Consider the following 23,950-nt stretch of genomic DNA (forward strand, 5'->3'; position numbering starts at 1 on the left):
AAACACAAAAAACAAAACCATCACATTTGCTGTACAAAGACAAGAGATATGTTTCTGCTGTGCAGTTAATCCTACCATCCTGAGAATAAATGTTCCTTTTGTTATTCAGTGTGCAACTCTAAGTCTTTAGTTTTTTTACAGTGCCAAGGGACACCGTGGCTTTCAGATATAACATCATTATTTCAGAATGCAAACCTTAAAAATTGTTTAAATATTTTCTTGTTTCAATCAACAGCTTTGACAAAGGTAGATTCATTTTTTTCTGCCCAGTTTATACTACATACTGTAACTCCATCTATTTGCCAGTCTGCTTATCTGGATCAGGATCATATGTAATTTGTGTTAATACATCAAATGCTGCATTTCTTTGTAATGATGTCCATTCCACTTTGTTAGCAGCACTTGACCTTCTGAGATATTTTTGTAGAGGCAGTCAACTTTAATTTAAATTATTCACAGCATACTTGGCATTAATCAGGACAAATGTTGCATAAGATTATTAGCTGCTGCTATCACTGAGTTCTTATAAACAATATTGAGCACACTGAATCAAGTAAATACTGAACAAATGAACAGTTTATAATTTTTCCACTCTAAGAAAGAACTTGCTTATTCTATTGCCGACTGCCAAAATTGTTTGAAATTCATTTAACTACTTAACAAAACAAAAGTATTAGAAATCATGTTAAATGATTGCATTCAGCATTCATAATGTGATTAGATCAGTTCTTTTGAGCAAGCAACTTTCACACATTCAGCACTCATCATTTCTTGCCTAAATTGCCATAAGCTAAAATCAGTACTGAGCATGGAATAAATCAAGTAGTATGGTAAAACTGTTCTTCCCCAACTCAAGTCAATCTGAGTCTTAAATTGCAAGTGAAAGTTTATATGAATTCTGCAGCTGTGTGATAAACTGCAAAAAAAAATATTTTGTGTAAATGTTCCTTAGTCTGCCTTAAAATTATCCATTATAAACAAAATGATTACCTGTCCAGCTTTTACATTTTCACATACAAAGGTCTCATAAAACATGGCAAATTCAGGAGCATTGTCATTAACATCCAACACTTTAATGAAAACTGGAACACGGCTCATCTGCTTTGGATTATCTAGGAGAAAAAGTAGAAAGTAGCCATAATTTAAATGATTTAATCAAAAACATGTACTCTAGGAATAACAAGCAAAATTTTGGAATAGTAAATTACAATTTTATAGGAAAATATTTATATTCAAAGCCACACTTTCATCGAAAAAATTCTATCCATACCAGAACTATTTCTTTTTTCAAAGCTACAACATACATGGAGTGTACTAAATGATACATTCAGTAAATGTGTATGGAACATGTACTGTATGTAAACTCATTAAAAATGTATGAAACCTACTTATCGATAAGGTGCAGTTTTCTGCAATCTGTGCAAAATATGATGTTAATTATAACTTTTGGCTATTTGAACTACAGCCAGGACAAAACTTTAATTGTAAATTAACAACTCCTGCCTCTCTAGGAAATATGTTTTGTGAAGGCCCTAGACTCAAAAGTAATCTTTTCTTATTCGTCAGGTAGTTTTGGATTCACAATTCAGTCCAGATCATTTGATGGCATTATTCATGGGTAACACTAAATAGAATAACATTCTCTCATGGAAAATCTGTAGCAATATTTTAAACCACATTACCTGCTTGTCATCTTTTCTTACTCAGTCGGAAATGAAAAAAAGGATCATATGTTCTGTATAAGAAACAGCCCAAAGGCATTTTAGAATTAGGTAAGAATTCCTTAATGCTGTTTTAAGATAATGAAGATAGGCCTCGAGCATTTTTTGATGTTTCATTATACTGTATGTGGGGAAGCAGTGCATACTCGGCTATTTTGTCCATATATCTGGCTATTTAAAGGTATGGGGGGTGCATGGGGTCTGAAAGTGATTTGATTTCATATTGAACAGATTTTTGAAAATAGCACTGAATGCTTTACTATGTTTGTAAGTCTGTCTAATTTATTCATAAATTGAATAAAATATTTTTTTAAAAGTTCTAAGTGGTACATACTGTTACCCTAATTCTGGAATTCACCCAAGGTAAAAAAGTTGAGTATAATTACCTGAGAGCAAACCTGAATATACAACTGAATTGGGCTGCAGATATAACCAAGATACACTGGTGAATCTGAGGATCTCATTCCACACAAGGCTCATTTTATCACAGAGCTCCAGGAGCCACTAATGAAGCTGTTTTTTAGAAGCTGTCACTATTCTCGAGTGTATTCTTTGTAGCTTTTATGTCAACTGTGGAAATGCAGCAGATTCCCTTTGGGATCATAAAGTATGAAACTATCTATTTATTTTGTGCACACTGCAGTCATACATTGCATACACAACCAACATGAAATTCTAGAAAATATCAGAAGCATACACTCATAAAAAACTTAATTGATATCTATATACATATACATTAAAACTAAACACACCACTAATCAACACTGAAAACACTGCAATTAGATAAGCATGATTTGGTCTTACTGAAATAATGTGCAGCTTTGTATATGTCTTGCTTTTAACACATTAACTAAAGCAGCAACTGAGGTATTTTTTCGAATTTATTTCATATTGAACTTCACTTTTATCACCCCTTGAAACTTACTTGTTTCAGTAGCAATGACTGTAATATTGTGCCAGGAAGATGCTTCACGATCAAGAGACTTCAACATTGAAATGGAGCCGTTTCCAGAGTCTATATTGAAATTTCTATCTAGATCAGTATGTCTGTCTATAGAGTATCTGAAAAAATAAAAAACAGTACATTTTTTTTATTATTGGTAAAGTTCTTGTGAAATACACAATACAGTGACATTTTTGAGTGTATACAGGGTGTCAAAATTATGTTAACATTTAAATAGTGGAAACAATTTATTCACAAAACATACTTCATATGTGCAAGATGTACAGGAATGTCTCAACCTGTTCCCCATCATGTTCAACAAAATAAATTGTCCACAAAAATTTTATATAAGTACTGTATATATATAGCAGTACCATTAGTGTTAACATAATTTTGACTCACCCTGTATTGTATTTAATATATCATGAACAGCATATAAATCTTCTCTACTTCATTAGTAATAATACTAATAAAATTAGACACTTCTTTTTTCTTTCTTGTAATATGACAATGAAATGTTAAACAATGAAGTTTCTGTTGCTGTCACCATAATTCCCAATGAGCACTGTATCCAGTTCTTTAGATGAAACATAGTGATGCTTAAATTCAAAATGTGAAATGGTTATATGGATCTTTGGTCCACAACTGAACTAATGTCACACTAAATAAATGTTTCATTTTATTCTCCACATCTCAAAGCTAATTCTTCCATATTCCATATCTTTTTCCATATTTCATATGTTAACATAACACTCTCCTTCCCACATAATCTATTTCAGATTCTGGAAGGGGGGGCACAGGTCCTTCTGTTAGGGAAGTCAGTGCATGAAATGTTTATTAATAAAGTGGGTAAAAGAAATATTATTATTGCTAAAAGACTAAATGCAATACATTAGGCTTGCGGTTATATTTCTTGAGTTGGCCATTGTTAATACACGTAAGCTGCATGAATAGCCTAGCTTTTTCTTGGTGAGTAGCAGGTAAGGATAAGGGTGAAGCACAGTCATTAATTATATCTGTATTGTTTCCCTTAGAGTGGAAGAGTGCTATTTAGGTGATGTTTGACGGCACTTCCACCCTCCAGGGCACGGCTCCAGCCCTGTCTTCCATGTTGCTATATGACCAGTGAAGACACCAGAAGCCAACATTCTATCTAGTCCATGATCAAATGGAAGACAGATTGCTTTAGCCAAGGGCTGTCGCAGGTGGCTGGGGGTGGAGCCCAGCCGGAACGCCTGAGGGGACCGGAGGAGGGCTGGTGCCTACTCCCGACCACGAGGGGGCGACCGCCCTGGTTTTGTTGGTGGCCTCGGGTAGGGGGCTTGGAAGCCCAACCCTTTAGGGGCCCAAGGCCACCGCCACACCAGGAAGTGCTGGGGGGAAAAAGAATGGAGACACCCGGAGGGCTTCCGGGTGCGCAGCCTGCACTTCCGCCACATGGGGGCGTGCCGGGAAGCAGCTGGAGCCCATCCGAGGTGTGATAAAAGGGGCCGCCTCCATACATTCGGGAGTGGAAGTCGGGTGGAAGAGGACGGAGCTGGAGAGAGGACTGGAGGTGGCCTGAAGAAAGGCATAAAGGACTGTGTGAGAGGCCCGGACTTTTGGGGAATCGGTGCTGGAGGCACTGGGTTGTGCACTTGTAAATATTGTATATAGTGTAAATAATAAACGTGTGTGTGGTGAAAAAACGATGTCCGTCTGTCTGTGTCCGGGTCCCGCTTCACAGGGCCTTATTAAAAACCCAAGCAGTCAACATTGTAGTGGTGACATTCTACACCAGTTTTTTTTTTTTTGTTTTTTTATTTTGCTACTTTTCATCATTAATCTGAGTTTGCTCAATTTACACCTCAATACCTTGACACTCTTTCTAGTTTTGTTGTTACATCATATTATACTTGTAATTACCATACAATGTGCAAGGTTCTTAACTATACTTTAGATTAGGTAGACTTTATCATCCCAGAGGAAGCCATTAACTAATCGATGAGGTGCTACATTCAGTTGTCATATGGATTTGGTGTGCATACATAAAAAATTTTTTTCAACAGAAAAAAATGACCTAGATACAAAAGACAATTTGTAGCAGTGTCCAGGTTCCTAACATAATCTAAGCAATTTGTAAACTTTTTCAAAACCTGGCAGGATCTAATCAATATCATTTTAGAATAAGCATTTAAATTGAGGAAGCAGATTCTCTCCCCTCTTTTTTCTTTTTCTTTTTTTACTGTATTTATCTTTATTCATTTATTAATTTATCTATTTACTTATTTTTACTAGCTTTAAGTTTTATTCTGCTGGCCTAGCTCTTTTTCTCAGGGGTAGGGGTTGATTTGTTTCAAACCTATTTTTGTAGAACTTGACTTGTTTGTATGGAATGTTATTTGATTTTAATAAAATCAATAAAAGCAAAATAATAATAATAACAATAATAATAATCCAAGCAATTTACTCTGCTCATAATGAGATAAAGGCGCCTAAGTGAAAATGGAGTTGCTTTTGTTAATCGTAAGCAGTGACATTCCATTGATGCACATATTATGTGCATTATAAGTTTTGAGACCTATTCACATACGCACAGTTACAAGATGATTGTGGTTCATATAGGTAAATTGTGTGGAAATGTGTATAACGCCAGGTTTTATAAATCATATTTTTTTTCCGATGCACATGTATTTTAAAGCTCAAATCAAAGTAAAGTTTTATAAATGAGACCCCTGGTGTTGAATTTTCCATTTGTGAAATCTTTTTTTTTTCCAGGCGCTGCACAACACTTTGGAACTGCCATGCAGGTGTTATCATTTCACACACCCCACACAACATATTGAAACTGTCACGCCGTATCTGTCCTGCATTTGAAATCATCAAGTGGTGGTGCTTTTGGGGTGCTCGCTGCTTCACAGGGGATCCCATTTGGAGTCTGCATATATGTTGTTCTTATCCATTCAGCAGTAAAAAAAAATTTAGAGGCAACATACAGTATGTGGTCTCATATCAGTGCTCAATAGGTTTTGGATTTTGAAATTTCGGATTAGAGATAGTTAACCTGTTTAAGTTTAAAAAGGCAAATCAAAAACCAGCTGACATATGCCTATTGGGTACCTGACCCTATACTTCATATGATTTAATAAACACAAGTAATGAGAGAATATGATTCCAACATACAGTACAATATACATGTATTACCACCAACCCACTGTATACATTTTTTGTATAAGCTGACTTTTTAATACTTTTAACTAAGCTTAAATGGATTTTGTGAAAAATAACTTTGGAATAATCCTTTTCATAACATGTTGATATGACCATACAGTGCAAACGACATGTACAACAGATTACCCCATTAGAATGTGCACATCTTTAATTTCCTTGTGAATCAAGGCAATGCTGCAAGTAAAACATTGGAATAGTATTATAAATATTCACACTTTCAAGTGATAGGAAGCACATGAAACCTCAAACAAAACACTACACTTACCCATCAATGTAAATTGATGTTATCTGAAGTTATGTGTTTAAGAGAATTTAGATTATTTTATCTACTAATAGGTATATATTTTTTTTTATTTTCTTGAAAAAATTTTTTATAACTTCATTTTTAGTTAAATTGTTGTTGAGTTTACCTGTTTTAAAGGAATACTCCACCTAAAAGTGGTCATTTTTTAACTGTTACATACTTTGTGTTAACAGTAGTAATGGCTTAGGCTACATTTACATTACAAGCTTCATTTCTCAATTCCATATTTTTGCTCAGATCGAATTTGCCTGTCTTGATGGTTCACATTTATAAGTACAAGTGACCTGTACCTAACTGTAATGTGAACACATCTGTTCTCTGAAACGTCAGCAAACACACAGTGATATGTTTGTGCACGAGACTTCTGAGTCTCCAACAACAAGAAACTTCATTTTTGTGAGACATCTTGTAGTATTAAAACTGACAAAATGAACAAACTACTAGCTAGTATACACATTGCATTTTACTCTTGAGGATGCCAAACAGTTTGACAGCTGTACATGATTAAGTTGAGAAGGCGAAAAAAGTCCACATGGCTAGTTTTTGCTGTCTTCACAGCGCTGCTGCACTATGAGATGTGTGGGACTGAGAAGGGAGCCAGCAATGGTAGGACTGTAGCTCTCCTTTATTGTTATTTTTCTGGGCTACCAGTGTGGGCTGATGATGACAGTGCTCAGCCCATTTCTATAGATAAAGAAATACATGAATTCTGATCCAGCTATTCTCATTCACATTGCATGGCTACGAATCAGGTTCTTTTCCGATCCAGGAGCACATATGAAAATGACTCAAATCTGATTTGAAAAGATTAGATTTCTATGTCCTCATAGCTCTGGGAACATCAGATTCGTGTCATGTTCAGGTAAAAATTTGGATTTGAGTCACTTCAGACTGCTAATGTGAATGTAGACTTTAAAAATGTTTCACCATGAACATGGCCATTGCTGTAAGCAACACAGGGTAAGCAACAGATAAAAAAATAACATTTTTGGATGGAGCATTCATAAAAATGTATATGTATTTTATAAAGTTCCCCACTAACTTAAAAAGTAATCAAATTAAAAAATATAACAAGTGGGTAATTTCAATTTAAGTATGCACAAATTGCTTAAAGTTTTGAGGTTCAAGGTTGTGACTGCGAGTTTAGCAGCACTAACTAGTGCAATGCTGGACTATAATTTCAGAGTTTTGATTTTGTTTTTTTAACACAGTATCATTTATCATGCAAAAAGCTGAATGCCTACATCAGATTTATGCATGAAAATATTATTTCCATTGATTGGTTCTACTCCTTACTCCTAATTATTACAATATGTCATGACATTTTTTGATTGCCCTATGTCAACCTGATCACTAGAGATTCTGAAAATAATTCCAATAACTCTTGTTGTACTGAAAAGAGCTCTTAAAGATACAAAACTATGAACGGCAAGGTGAGAAAAGAAAAGATAAATAACAAGACCACCACATTCCTAGGGCCAAGAGCCCTACCATACCATTGTCAAACTGGATGGCTTTAAAAAGAAGTTTTGCACCCAAATTTGAGCCATATATTAATAAATTACATAAAATATTTTCTTTACTATAATTATTTACACTGAAATGTAGATATTTTCTTTTTACTTTGTTTGCTATCATTAGAAAGTCAGTTGAATGCAATTTGATACAGTGAAGCTCATGAAACTAAACGTTCAACACATATAACATAAAATCAACAGTAGTCATCATTTCCCAACTGCACATAAACACCAAATTAACTATGACACACTCATGTATGCAGCTGACAGCTTGTACATTAGTACTTTTATGAAATTTGGTAGTCATGAAGTTCATTGACCTAAGCAAGATAAAACAACAGTGAACAGACAGTGTGTGGGGTATGATAGATCAGAAATTACTTAATCCACAATAGGGAGGTGGCATCTAAGATAGTGCATAGCTTCTTCTTGTCGTCAACTTTATCAAACTTGATGGAAAAGGTCAAAACGCATTCGATAATGGACCTGTAAAACACGGTCATTGCTTCCTATGACATTCCAAGTTAGTTTAACCGTCTTAGGCAGAGCAGCCTCTTGTAAGGCTTCTTAACCATAACAGATGTGTTGACTTTCCATTTATATAGCTAAAAATGGTTATTAGAAACACATGTGTGGTGTCATTAGCAAAACTGACATTATTTAGAGAATACACTTGTGAAATACAGCCATTCGTATTCAACAAATAAAGGCATAGTGATGCTACATAAACCTACAATATGGCGTAATTTAGCTTCACCACCTCCTTCCTGTCCAAAAAAACATCCAATATCCAGTAACACAATCATTGATTGTTACATGGCTATAAGTTTTTCAAAACATTTGAATGGGCGTTAAAGGCAAAGCTGTACCTAATAAGGAGAATATGGAGGTACATGCTGAGTTTTCTAAATGTTAGTGAATGTCATAAATGTCCATGGACATTACACCTTACCACAGACTTATTTGCACGGTAGGAAAACTGAAAGTATTTCAAGTACATGTTAGACATACTACAAATACTAGAGTCATACTGAAGCATAACAGCAAATCATGTCTTTTAAGCAACATTAAATTAATAATAAACTACCACCAAAAAAAGCCACCAAAATAAAATAATTACATTTTAATCTGTTAGATACTGGAGATGTTAAAGTTTAACTGTTCTGCACTTAGTCAATACCTGGCTGTGATCCATGTTCTAGTGCTGCCTCTTCAAGTCTTCACATGTAAGAAAGACTCACTTACATTGATGCACTCACTGTTTGTAGGTTTGCCCACAAGATACTGTCTGAGCTTTCACTTCACGACCTGTTATTACATGACTCAGTATATTGTTTTTTAGAATGATTTTATGTATCTCTTTCTAACTGAAGCTCTGGATATTTTTAATTAATCCATAAAGCTTTCCAATCATTTTTTTTGTATTGTCATTCTCCAGTCAGGAATTTTACAAGTCACTCTTAAATTTCTTACTAGTTTAATAAATATGATGTTATATAAACACAACAAGTGCCATAAGTATACTCATTTTCTCTTACATTTCAAGCATATTTTTCTAGTGCCATTTGAAACTGACTGTACCCGTAGGCTGAACAGTAAGGGTAGGCAGTTAAAAATTGGATTTGAAAACAAGAGGTTTCTGACTTAGTCTTCATCACTGACTCACTATGTGACCCTTAGGAAGTCACTTCACAAACCACTCTGCTCCAAATATACAGTATATACAGTATAAATATGAACTGCTATAATGTAGCTCTGTATTGGAAAAGTCACTCTGGAGAAAAGATGTTGTATAAAATAAAGCTTGTTTCAGTGTATGTATGTTTCTGACCAACTTCACACAATATTCTGACAAGAAACTTAAAAAAACAAACAATTAAAACCAGAAATGCTCTTGGCTACTAAAAAACTGCATTCACCACAGAGTATATAATATAGATTCAAAACTGGATACTTTCCAAGTCCTGTCCACTACTTGATATCGTTAATCAGTAAATTTACAAAACCTATGTATTTAGTTCATGTATCTTGACAACAAGCAACCCTAGATGGGGCACTGCTAACCCACACACCTACCCACATCTACCTCACATATACTACCACGCACACATACGTATACTAGGCCAATTTAAAGACTCCTTTTAACCTAACCTATGCATTGTTGAAATGTGGGAGGAAAAGAAGACTACCCACAGAAAAACCTCACAGAACAACTATTACTTATTGCACTGTGACTTCCCTTTGAAGTGGTTGGGAATAAAAATAGTACATATTCTTTTAAAATGGAAACATAATTGGACAAAGTCTGGTGGCAAAAAAAAACATTTATAGGCAATCAGCCTGTTACAAAAGATGCAATAATGCTTCAGATAAGTTAAATAAAGAGAAAATAAATATAGAATACAAACCATGAATTATAATAAATTTTGGGACAGCAGCCTTAGGGTGGGCAAGAAAGTAACTGGCACATCGCTGAACTTAAATGACAGTAGATATACAAGTATTTATGAAAAAAAGACTAGAAAAAATAATTATTCAATGAAACTTTACAGAAATACAGGCTGAATGAAAGCAACAGAAGATTGGATGATGACAAAGTTGGAATTTTAGATCTGAACAGCACAGACAGAACCACAGTGCGATAACATATTTAACAATAACACTGAGAAAAAAGATCAAAGGTAAAGAGATTAGAAAATTTGAAATATGGTGTAGTTGTGTGGTATTGGATGTGAAAGGGAACCAAATATTGAGGTTTAGCTTAAGTATTGGAAATTGGACCAAAAAAATTAAGCATCAATGTCAGTTTTGTTACGTATAAATTTGAAGGAAGGAGCACAGATGTGCTGCTGGCCATATTGGTTAGAGTATGGAGAAAGTCGCATGATTCATTGGCCAGATTTTATGGGACAGTGTATCAAATTATACCAGCAGTGTTCAAACTAAAGGTGAATAATGACTTAACTAGTGTGGTGGATGGCCAGAGCCCTTACCCAGCTAGGACACCTCCACAGTGGAAGGACCAGGGGCGAGAGCTTATTCAGGACATTACTACCCCCTGGGTTGCAATGGTGCCTCAGACTCCCATAGAGCTCCATGGGAGTTGGAGTTTAGCACAGCCCTGTTGAGTTCCGAGGGCACTGCCAGGGGGTGCTGCTGGAACTGCTGAGCCCTTTGTTGGAGCATTTCCACCACACCCGGAGGTGCTGCCAGAAGAAGGTCATGGAGCAACTGGAGCACTTCTGGGTGCCTTATAAAAGGAGCCAGAGTTGGGAGGAGGTGGACAAAGCTTGCTGGAGGAGGAGTGAAGGCGAAGAGAGAGAAAAAAAAGAAAGAAGAAAAGAGTGTTTGTGCTGTGCAGAGGACAGAGCTGGAGCCCTTACCCGGTTGGGATGCCCTGAGTAAGGAAGGACCAGGGAGAGAGTATTTTCAAGACTGTTTCTCCCGCAGGCCGACAGAAGGCAGCCCCCTTAGCTTACAGTGGGGCCATGGGTTACAAGCATTGAACCACAACCCTGCTGGGGCCCATGCCTACTGCCAGGGAGTGCCTGGATTTTTACAAAGCCCTACTTGGGAGCACTTCCACCACACACCGGAAGTGCTGCCGGAAGAAGCTCGTCAGACACCTTGACTCCTTGTGGATACCTTATAAAAGGAGCTAGTCACCACCACTCAATGATGTTGGGAAGAAATGGACGAAGCTCTTGAGGAGGAGTGGAGGCAGAAGGACAGGTGGCAAACAGACTGTTTAAATAAAAAAAACATGCTGTGTTGCAAAGTCGTGTACTGCCTGTCTGTGTTAGGGATAGGGCATCGCAACTGTCTTTTGAGTGCTGTAAACTGTATTGTACAGTTAGGAAATGGTGAAGGCATTTCCCACAAGGAAAAATTTAAAAAATAAAAATTTGTGTGCTGAACTTGTGTCCTGCATTTGTCTTTGTCGGGTTTGGGCAGCAGGAGCGCCCTCTGCAAGCCACACTAGCAATAAGCTAGGTAACAGTAACATCGAGTGAGCATATACAGTAGAATTAAACTCCAGAACTCACTGCCTAGCACATGGATTTGGATTAAAGTAACCGACTAATTCCATTTTCCAAATGTCATGAAAGCATTTTACAGCAAACCTTGGTAATTCCATTACAACTGCTCAGAGCTTAATAAAAGTCTTAACCATGAAGACAGTATAGAGTTTATGAGTAAAACTGTATTTTAATTTTTTTCATATCCTATTATGATTTTTTCTTACATTCAAAAATTACTTGGGCCAAGAATTTCTTCAGGTGGAGTAGGAAAAAATACATAGCTGCAATAATAATAATAAACTGTAATAATACACCAATAATGCACCTTACCTTACTGCATACATAATAATAATAATAGTAAATGTTCAAAGGTTTCCAGATATTAGCCCTGAAGTGTGACTGTTAATCTTAAAAAATGCCAAAGACCTCAAGCATATTTCCAAAACAATATATTTGAACCAGAAAAGAAATCTAGGCTGCAGCATCTGTATTTAACTTAATTCATACACTTGAATAAACTTGTGCTGATTTTAATATATGCTATATTAATCTAAATAAAATGGTATTTTTACCTGACTTGATTGTTAGCAGCATCTGGGTCCCATGCGGTGACTGCTCCAATAATGCTTCCAACATTCATGTCTTCATGAACATCCATGACATAGGAAGGCCTGCTAAAAACTGGAGGTTCATCCACATCTTGAACTGTGATCTTTACATTGGCTGTGTCTTTAAATGGGCCAAAATTAAGGAACCTGCTGTCAACACGAGTATTAGCAGCCTCAACTTTCAGTGTGTATATCCGTTTGTTTTCAAAATCCAATTGCTGTGTTTCCAAAGAAAAAAAGTAAAAAATATATTTTAGTGCTTTCCTTAAAAGCATATTTATATAGTTATAATAAAGTGAATTTCCATGAAAATAAACTGCAAACTTTGATAACACCATAATTTACAATTGTTAACAGTGAAGTGGGAATCTAGATGTTCACTTTACAAGGGGCTGCTGACAGTGCTGCTTGTCAAAGAGAAAGTTAGCCTTCATTTAAGGCATTTCCCACAAGAAGTAATTACAGCTGCTACAAAGCTGCCCAGACTGTAATGAGCACATGGAAAAGCCTCATTTCTTAAAGTTCTTAACTGAAAATGTGTACTGTATACATAATGTTATGCCTATGACAACCTAGAATTCTGTCTTATCTTTTTTAGATGTCACTAAGGTAAAAAATGGCAGAACAATTCATTTTATTTAGCATCTAGACATTGTACAGTAATTCTTCATTTGAGTTTCAGCTACAAAGAATTCTTTCGTGTTTTTATGTTTTACAAAGTAAATTAAATTACTGTATTGGTGAGTATAAATGTGCCAAGTGATGAACTGGAACTCAATCCAAGGTTGATTCCTGCATTGCACCCGTGTTCTGCTAGGATACACTCCAGCCCCCAATGCTTTGATGTGGACTAAGTGGGAATAAAAATTATGGATAGATGGGATGGTGGAGTAATGTTATGCTTCAAGTGTTCTTTAAATTGGGAGAAAGTGCACTGATAACTTAGCAGAGGCACTGAGAGTTCTCACTGCATTACTGGTGCCAGCTACAAATCTTTATCTCTAACAATTGATTTAATTTCCTGGTTGATTGCCTTTCATTAGATGATTAACAAAAGCTTTGCTTCTGTGTGGGAATTACTTGTCAATATATTGAATAATTGTGCTTATTATAATAGGCAAATGATCTTCTTTATATTATAATCACTTCTAATTGGTAACTACTACTGTAATCACTTGTTTTCACTTAGATTCAAGGCATACAATTGTTATTGTTGGTTACTTTTTATCTAGTAAAAGTTACAATATTTTTACTTTTTTAACCTTTTACTGGCACATTGTCTACATAAAAGAAATATGTCTGTATTAAATGGTGTTATTTAGAGGTTTGACATATTTTCCATGTGCTAAATTGTACAAAGTTTAATTCTGAAATCACAAAGTTTACAGTTGTTGGGTGAAATGCTGCATATTTTATTTTGTACTCACATTCTATGATCATTTATCTTTTTCATATTATGATTTTAGTGAATTTAAACCAAACATTCCATTACAAGTACCTGATTAGTTTTGTTTTCAGATAGCAGAACTGTGTTTTTTGACATGAGCTGCATGATTGCGAAGAGCAACAAACAGTACACCTTTTTCCTTAACATGCTATAAAATGAAAACCAGCATTTGTGTATACATTTTCATTTCTTACTTATTGTATAACATTGCTTTTGTAAACAAGTATCATATAAAGGGTTAGCTTTAACATGTACTAACACTGCTATTTTTAAATAATATTTTGGTAACACTTTAGTTTAGGTAAAATGCCTTTGTTATTCATTAACTACTGTGTAACAAGACCTGAACAAAGGTTTCTTTTGGTCTTCATAACCCTTATAAAACAGGAGTAGATAGCTTGAATCTCAGTGCAGTGTGGCATGATAACATGATGATAAAATTACTTGTTAACATGAAGTATTCTTAGGTCTTATCCTAATTATGTAATATCAAGAGAAATGTGTCTCAGTTAAGCCACCTCAGACCACTCCAAACTGACGTTTTGTTAGCAGGGCACATTGCAAAGATGAAGAAACACTTTACTGATGCTCTGTAAGTGTTATGAAGACCAAAAGAAGACTATGTTAACATTGTTACATTATAGTAAATGAGTGATAGATACATGTTTGCAGTACCTAAACTAAACTGTTACCAAGATTTTACATGAATCTTTTATTGCCCACACTCCCCATATCTTTGTGTGTTATTCCCTGGTAATGTGTTTTTGTTCAATATCCCAAACATTAGCTAATTACTCCTCTAATTATATACTCACCAATCTCAGTGGGGGTGTGTCAGTGAGTGTGCCCTTCTACTTACTGGCACCACATTCATGGGTGGTTCCTGCTTTGTGTTCAATGCTACCAGGAAAACATTTGCATTCCTACAACCCTAAGTTTAGGTTTAGTGTTTTTAATAATTAATAGGATAGATAATGCTTGAAATTTATGATGATTTTCAGAAAACTACATAACTGTGAAGTCTGTCGGTTTTAACCATTTGCGTAATTGCTTTTGTAATTTAAAAACAAATTATTATGTATTGTTTTTACCATAGTGTTACAAGATCATTTCATATGGCAGATCTATAAGTATTTGTTTAAAGTGATAAAAATAGTTAAATACACAAAATGAATTCCAGTTGTATAAAAGAAATGCTGCTGTTAGCTAGTTCTGTGGATAAGTTGCAATAGGTTGTTATGCTATCACATAACCAGTGCTTTGAGGTCAGCAGCCTTTTCTTCCATCAGTGAACAAATAACAAATCTGCTGAGCCAAATATTTATTTTTCAATCGAAGAAGGTATAATTACAGTTCTTATTACAGCCAACACTTTGATGTTGCTGGCATATGAACCATGGTACAAAAATATATAACATAATATATATATATATATACTGCTCAAAAAAATTAAAGGAACACTTTTTAATTAGAATATAGCATCAAGTCAATGAAACTTCTGGGATATTGATCTGGTCAGTTAAGTAGCAGAGGGGGTTGTTAATCAGTTTCAGCTGCTTTGGTGTTAATGAAATTAACAACAGGTGTACTAGAGGGGCAACAATGAGACAACCCCCAAAACCGGAATGGTTTAACAGGTGGAGGCCACTGAAATTTTTCCCTCCTCATCTGTTTTTTTCACTAGTTTTGCATTTGGCTAGATGTCAGAGTCACTACTGGTATTATGAGGCAATACCTGGACCCAACAGAGGTTGCACAGGTAGTCCATCTTCTCCAGGATGGCACATCAATATGTGTCATTGCAAGAAGGTTTGCTGTGTCTCCCAGAACAGTCTCAAGGGCATGGAGGAGATTCCAGGAGGCAGGCAGTTACTCTAGGAGAGCTGGACAGAGTTATAGGAGGTCCTTAACCCATCAGCAGGATCCATCTGCTCCTTTGGGCAAGGAGGAACAGGATGAGCACTGCCAAAGCCAGGCAAAATGACCCCAACAGGCCACTGGTGTGAATGTTACTGACCAAACAATCAGAAACAGACTTCATGAGGGTGGCCCAACATCCTCTAGTGGACCCTGTGCTCACTGTCCGGCACTGCGGTGCTCGATTGGCATTTTCCATAGAATACCAGAATTGGCAGGTCCACCACTGGTGGCCTGTGCTTTTCACAGATGAGAACAGGTTCACCCTGAGCACATGTGACAGACATGAAAAAGTCAGTAGAAACCATGGCGAACATTATGCTGCCTGTAACATCGTTCAGCATGACTGGTTTAGTGGTGAGTCACTGATGGTCTGGGGAGGCATATCCATGGAGGGACACACAGACCTCTACAGGCTAGACAACGGTACATTGACTGCCATTAGGTGTTGGGATGAAATCCTTGGACCCATTGTCAGACCCTATGCTCTTGCAGTGGGTCATGGGTTCCTCCTGGTGCATGACAATGTCCAGCCTCATGTGGCGAGAGTATGCAGGCAGTTCTTGGAGGATGAAGGAATTGATACCATTGACTGGCTCCCATGCTCGCCTGACCTAAATACAATAGAACACCTCTGGGACATTATGTTTCAATCCATACGATGCCACCAGGTTTTACCTCAGGCTGTCCAGGAGCACAGTGATGCCCTGGTCCAGATCTGGGAGGAGATCACACAGGACACCATCTGTCATCTCATTAGGAGCATGCCCTGACATTGTCAGGCATGCATACAATCATGTGGGGGCCATACAAACTACTGAGTATGATTTTGAGTTGCTGCAATGAAAATGGACTAGCCTGCCGCATCATTTTTTCACTTTGATTTTCAGGGTGTCTTTGAATTCAGCCCTCTGCAGGTTGATAATTTTCATTTCCATCAAACGATGTGGCATCCTTTCATTCCTAACATATAACCCAGTCCGTATCAGTAGTTAGATCCAGCAGGATTTTTTTCCCCTTGAGATCTGATGTGTTTTGAAAGTGTTCCTTTAATTTTTTGGAGCAGTTTATATATATATATATAAGATGACTGCATTATGTGGTGAAGAGAAAAACAATGAAATTTTGTACTGACATGTACAGAAGAAACTGAAAGTGATCTCATCGTGTGTCAATACATCTCTGGGCCAGTTTTCGACGGCAAATGAGATAGGAGGCATCTAAGTGGAAGTAGGCTAGTTTTTCGTGGGCCAACATTGTATATATATGCAAAGGTTACAAAGTCATTAATCTTCTATAACATACATTACAGATGCACTATGTGTTTAACTATACATTGAAATAAGTTTATATAATAGGAAATAATAAAACAATGCAAATTAAAATAGTATATAATTTAAATAAATAAGTACATTTTCTAGAATTTAAATGTATTACTAAGTAAATGTAATGTATTTTACCAAGTAAAATTTCACACCTGAAATCATAAAACAGTACTGGAAACTATATAACACCCCAGAGTAAATACCTGATGATACCAGAAACCTAGTATGGCAATGATAAAAGTGGACTGCATATGTAAGAACACTGCAGCACCGCTTAAACCTGAGATCACAAAGCAGCCAACTGTGAGAATAACAACTGTACTAGAGCCAGCATTACCTTGATGTCTCTTTTATTTACTTTAGGAAAGTATTGAACCTTGGTTGTCCAGAAGGCTAAATCAACTAGTCCACAAATCCTCCTGTTTAAGGTCTACATTTACTTTTTTGTTTCAGGTGTAGAGCAAATCTGGTCCTTAATTAGATGTGTGAAGCATAAACACTGATTAAATATTAAACTATGTTATGTTTACTTCATATTCACAACTTTATTTTCATTCCACAGGAGTATTAAAGCATCACCTTAAAATGAAGGTAAATCAACTGTTTTTCAGTCAACTTGTGATGCTTTTTAATAGGTGACTTCAGGGGCAGGGTTAACTAAGTAGTGCTTTATGTTTGCTTATTAAAGTGATTGCTTAATAAGGATTTTGGAAAACACATTAAAAAGTAGCCAATACTTTATAAAAGTGCATCCCAATGTTGTTTATTATCTGCTAAGATTCAGCATTTTCAGGAAAAGCAGCCTGTAACCAGCAACAAACAATGAGATGAAATGTTAGTCACCATGTGATCATATAAATAAATCACATGTGCACATTTGTGTCCATCATACAATATCTATCACTAAAATATCTGAAAAGAAAAAAGTGAAGGTCTGAGAAATACTGATACTACATGGTTTATGAAACAGAAGGAAAACTATCTGGTAACAAGCTATAGAATTAAATGATATGTTCCACTAACAACAAGTATTAGCTTCTAAATAAGGAATTAGTTGGAGTCAAAACAGTGGCCCTCCAGGAACTGAGTTTGAGAACCATGAATTAGCTGGTCATTTCTTGTCACTTTGCATTTCACTAATCTTTAACCCCAGTAAAGAGAAAAAAACAAGGGTTCTGAATCTTAAAAATCAAATTAATTTAAAATTAGGCAATGGAATTATATTCTATTACCTGTAGTAGCTGGATATTATTTAGGAATATGGCTGTAATGAAAATTTGCAGTTACTGGGAGAATTTGCCAAAATGGTTTGCAGTATTTAATATTCATTATTGTAAGTTTTTTTGTCAATTCTTCTCTTGTTTTACTAAGAACATTTGTGAAAGGCCTGGAATAGGTTACTGATTATTACACGCAGAGTACAGCAAGCAACAACAATGATGAAGATTGACTACATATTTTATTCCATTACTAACTTGATGATACACATCTGTTTTATGTTGGATATTTAAAAGCTAAAATGTGACTATGTTTTAATATACTTTATATACTGTAATAGAGAAGCAAAGATCCCCTCGAGCTTGCTGGATATCATGGCCAGCCTGTATACTGGTACTGTGAGTGCTGTGCAGAGTGGAGGCAGAACCTCCATGTTTTTCCCAGTTGATTCTGGGGTTCGTCAGGGTGGTGTTCTTGCTCCTACTCTGTTCAATGCTTGTTTGGACTGGGTATTGGGCAAGATCATGGGGTCCTGCGGCTGTGGGGCATCTGTTGGTGAAGAAAGATTCATGGATCTTGACTTTGCGGATGATGCTGTGATCTTTGTGGAGTCTGGGCTTGCGAATGTCCTGGATAATAACCAAGATCCAGAACCGTTAATGACCTCTTGGGCACAGCCATCAGCAGTGTGTCTGTTTACGGAGAGAGTGTCGACCTTGTCAAGAGGTTTACTTACCTTGGCAGTGACATTCATGTCTGTGGCGACTCTTCCTATGAAGTCAGTAGATGGATTGGATGAGCATGGGGGGCCATGAGGTTACTGGAAAGGAGTGTGTGGCGCTCCCGATATCTATGCAAAAGGATGAAGGTCCAAGTCTTTAGAGTCCATGTGCTTCCTGTCTTGCTATATGCTTGCGAGAAATGGACGCTATCCAGTGACCTGAGACAAAAACTGGACTCCTTTGGTATTGTATCTTTCTGGAAAATCCTTGGGTACCGTTGGTTTGACTTTGTGTTGAATGAGCGGTTGCTCATGGAATCCTGCATTGTGAGGGAGCGTCAGTTACAGCATTATGACCATGTGGTGCATTTCCCAGAGGGTGATCCTGCTCGTAAGATCCTCATTGTTGTAACGCCTGGCTGTGGCAGATAGAGGGTCACTTCTGAAGGGTGGGACCGGACCACATGTCTGCCTGGGGGGTTGCCAACTGGGATCCCAAGTTGTTTCGTCTTGTAGTGGGTGCGGCACCAGTGCATGCTCCCCAACTTGACTTCAATAGAGAAGCATGTTTTCATTTTTTTTTTTAATTTTAATTCATTCTTCTATCAATTCTTCACTTAAATATTTTAGGTCTCCTGATCATGTTGAGCACTCCTAAGATTTCTGAACAGTCTATCCAGTGAGTACAGGTGCCAGATCTTTCTTTTTCATAAATGAGATTCAATACACTATACACCGAAGACCTTCTCTTCACATTCATTTAATCTTCCGATCTGACCAAGCTTACCTTAACTTTGGAACTGAGAGATGCAAAATCTGAATAAAAACATTCAGCTTCTACACTACTGACTACAGCAGTTAAAATCATGCATGTTTGTTGTTTTTAAATTATTTATAAAAAAAATTTAAAACTGATATTAAATGAAATTAAGATTACATTTTTGTTTTATACTTTCACCTGTAATACTATGAGGATTTCAAGAGTAAGGACTTAGTGGTATCTTAGTGTTTGTATTGATGTCAGGTTTTCATTTAAAGCTCATAGTAAGGAGTTCATCAAGAGTATTGTGAAGTAGTGTAGGTTTTCTTCATAGGAACAAATTAAGCCTTTCAGTAGTACTTGTCTTTTATTCTTGGCAACAATATGGAATTAGTTTCAAAAATAAATTAAGGTACAACAATATTTTTAAAACTAAATTTAATTATCAGATATTGTATGACTGTGCAAACATATTCAATGCTATATTGTTACTTTTATTTTATTTAATGTTATTTTAATTGTTTTGTCACTGTAGACAGAGCCTCCACTGTCAATGAGTCTGCGATCTCAGTCAGGTTTCCCTGCTAAAATAAATAATTAATAAATTGATATTGTTTACAAGTTCGATAGGGCTTCCAGCATGTCAACATGGCATTAGAGACTTTTTTCTATTAAAATATGCCAGTATTTTTTTTTTTTGGACAAATGGAATTACTCAGTTGTAATAACTTGCTTGAGGTAAGCTCTTGGAAAATTATTTTAGTGGGTATTCTTATTATTTGCATGTGTTGTATAAGAATGTTCATTTTATTACAGGCAGTCCACAGGTTACAAATGAGGTCTGTCAAATTTGCAAGTAAGTCAGAGCAGGTACCCACATTTTTTTATTTAAAGCCAGATAGTGAAATGTTTGTCTTTATATATAGCATACATTTTACCTTTCCACACATATAAAACCCTTAGGAAACACTTCCAAATACACTAAAACATCTTAAGCATAAAAATACAGTACATAATATTCATATTCCAATAATACCAAAAATAACTACTTACAGTACTGTACTGAAGAGAGAAAGAGAGAGAGAGTGAGTGAGAATCTTTATCCTTTAATACTGTTCCAGGCATTGATCAACTGTAGCCTAACGCTTTTCCAGTGATCGATGGTGTTTCAGCTCTATTCGGTTACTTTTTTATTTTCAGTTGTGATTGTTTTCCTTTTTTAAATGCATTACCAGCACTTGCATCAGATTTACGCTTTGAACGCATGGTTACAAGGATAAATAAGAGAAACATTTAAGGCAAATACAATGTTACACACTAAACACAGTCGAGTCACCTAAAACTGTTTTCCTCAGTCTCACAAAGTACTGTAGTGTGTACATTCTATGACAAACCATTGTATTTAACTCAGCTTTTCAATATAATATTATAGCAATCTATTCTTAAGTATAAGTTGCCTGTAAGTCAGACATTTTTGACCCAAGGACTGTCCATACTACAGAAATTTTCATTCTTTGAAAAAGCTTGACAAATAAGACTTTTACAGATGAATGACTTTAATATTCAGAAGATGAAAATAGTTTGCATAATAATATAATGATTTTATTAATTTACTTTATAGAGTAAATATTTTTCACACATGAAAAGCCAGTTGATTTCATTTTGCCTTGTAGTACTACTACAAGAGCAATGCTCAATTCTAAAAAAAATATTTTGCTGAAACTGAAGTTTTCATGGCTTTTGTGAGTTTTTGCATGAGTAACAGTTTTTCTTGGAGACTTATGGTCATAAATGCAAAAAAGCAAACATAAATAGCAAAGCTTGGAGATAAGAATTTCCCAGAAAGCTCATAAATAAATAAATTAAAACATAAAACTCCATGGACAACACCTAAACACCACAAATGATGTACTTTTTAATTTATTTTGATAAATATATATGTTAAATAAGAAGTGCCATGATTATCTAATATTTTATTATTGTATCAAAGATTGTAAGGATTGTTTACATATTCTGTGATATATAACTTGAGCCATAAAATTAAAAGTACATTGAAACATGTATTGGCTTAAAAAGATACAAAATCTGCAGAAAAAACAGTATGTACTATTAACTGAAAATAAACATATTTTTCATCTGCAAAATTAACTTTCATTTAATTACTTTCCTGGTTATAACTCTAAATGTAACATATCTAAGATGCACTGAAGAAATGCCAGAATTTTGTCACTGAGTGAGCATGCCTCAGACTGGCTGTTTTTCCTGCTGAAAAGAGTAGCTGATGAAATTTTGTTAAAGCTACTTTTTTTTACCAAAGGGATCAATATAACAATATTTTAGCAAAAAATGCATGCTGTTTCTATGTTTTGAGCATATGACTGGATGATTTGATGTGGATTATGCAGCAACCAGTAATGTAAGATTTTTTTCATGGAAATTTTCATTTTATTTTCTGTTGTTCTGCATTGGATACTGCTTGGTTCCATTAAAGCATGAATTCTGTTAGTTCCATTCTGCATGAAAACAAGGGATGTATTTTTTTTCTTAGCCAACATTATAAAAGTTTTAAAAATATATATATAATTTTTGGGTGGAAAATTACTTTAAATATTAATTTATTAGAAAATGAATTAGTTCTAGTTAGTGCAAAGATTGTGCATTACTGTTCAAGGAGGAACAATTTTGTGATTTCTGAATATCAACTTTACATTCTCTATCACCTAACAATCTAGATGATATTATATCTTTCTAGATTCTAATATTAGACAGTAAAACTGAATCAAGTTTATTTATACTGGTAAAATTCCGTTACAACGAATACCTTTACAACAAAATTTTCATTACAACGAAGTATTTTTATGGTCCCGACAGCTTCCCCATATGACACGAGTCTATAGAGATCTTGTTAATATGAAGTAGATTCAGCAGATACTTCCATTACAACAAAGTGCACAAAAGACCTTGAAATGCCTGAATGAATCATTGCAGAGCAGTTAGTTCTGTGGCCACAGCTCATTTGTGCACAACGATCCCCAAACAGAAACACTGTAATTTGTTTTTTCTTCAAACTTTCCTCATACTGTTTTTTTTTCAGTGATACCTTTTGCTTATTGCATGTCAACATTTGAAAAACATCCATTGGAATTTAACTCATTGTCACCCTCCTATAGAAACGGCAGACATGAAAAAATGATAACAGTTCATATTAGAAAAAAAAACATTAATTTTTTGCAGCTTTCGATTGCGGCAAAAAGAAAAAAGACTTTGCCAGTGAATTTGGAATTTCGCTATTGACACTGTCAACTTTCTTGAAAGACAGAGCAAAAAAAGAAGAAAAATCTTGGGTTGTAAACGTATGTGAACTGCTGCATTTGAAGATGTCGAAAAAGCAGTTTTTATGTGGTTCAGTGATGCTCATTCAAGAAACATTCCTATTAATGCTGCACTCATTCAAGAAAATGTGAGATTTGTAAACTCTATCGAGACCTCCCCAAACTCGATAGCACGCCGAAGAGTGTCCCAAAGTGCAATCTCTGCATCTGTACAGGGCAACAACAAGCACACATCTATGCTGTGTCTCTCCGCAAAGTAAACAGAAAAGATCTCGATGGGTGATGTAAGGTTAGGAGCACGTAAATTGTAAATGAAGATAACAGGATTACTTGGTCACTGACCTGGCCACGACCCTGCCTGACTGCTATGTCTCTGTATAGCAGAGTGGCAGATCACACTACAATAAATAACTGTGCTGTTCCTGTTTCAAGCTGAATAAAGCTGGTTTTGCTAAAGTACTGTGACTAAGCCTCGTGTTTTGGGGTGCAAAACAGGGTCTTATAGCGCAACCCCGATCTTTTATGATTTTCTTCTGTGGCACTTAACTGCACCACTGTGAGCCTGCTATTGCCCTGCCCCAGCAATGGACAAACAATCTTCCACAGACACTGCAATCGCATTTCAGGACGCACTTTAGCATGTCGTTTCTGTTGGGTGGGGAGTGGGGGGGATCCCAAAAGTGTTCAGAAACTTCACAATATGAAGAAGAAGAAAAGGATGATTTGGCTTCTGATTGATAACTATGCTGCACACAACATGCTTCCACATTTAGATAATGTTTGCACTGAATTCCTCCCATCCAATTGCACAGCAGTGCTTCAGCCATTGGATTTTGGCATCATTCGGACCCTGAAAGTGTATTATGGCAAGGAAATGCTGAGAACAATTCTCATCAGCATAACTT

At 35.9% G+C, this 23,950-nt stretch overlaps 1 protein-coding gene across 1 annotated transcript in view; it reads right to left on the minus strand.

Annotated features, from left to right (window-relative positions):
• The window catches only part of cdh10a (cadherin 10, type 2a (T2-cadherin)), a 308,396-nt gene that overhangs the window by 13,574 nt on the left and 270,872 nt on the right, over positions 1 to 23,950 (minus strand). Inside the window, exons 7-9 of the mRNA XM_039754910.1 lie at positions 12,290 to 12,543; positions 2,647 to 2,783; positions 991 to 1,112 (exon numbers count right to left, since the gene is read on the minus strand). Of these exons, the coding sequence (XP_039610844.1) occupies positions 991 to 1,112; positions 2,647 to 2,783; positions 12,290 to 12,543 (513 nt within the window). The remainder of the gene's footprint in view (positions 1 to 990; positions 1,113 to 2,646; positions 2,784 to 12,289; positions 12,544 to 23,950) is intronic.

Source organism: Polypterus senegalus, chromosome 5 (assembly GCF_016835505.1).
Source record: "Polypterus senegalus isolate Bchr_013 chromosome 5, ASM1683550v1, whole genome shotgun sequence".
Classification (NCBI taxonomy): domain Eukaryota; kingdom Metazoa; phylum Chordata; class Cladistia; order Polypteriformes; family Polypteridae; genus Polypterus; species Polypterus senegalus.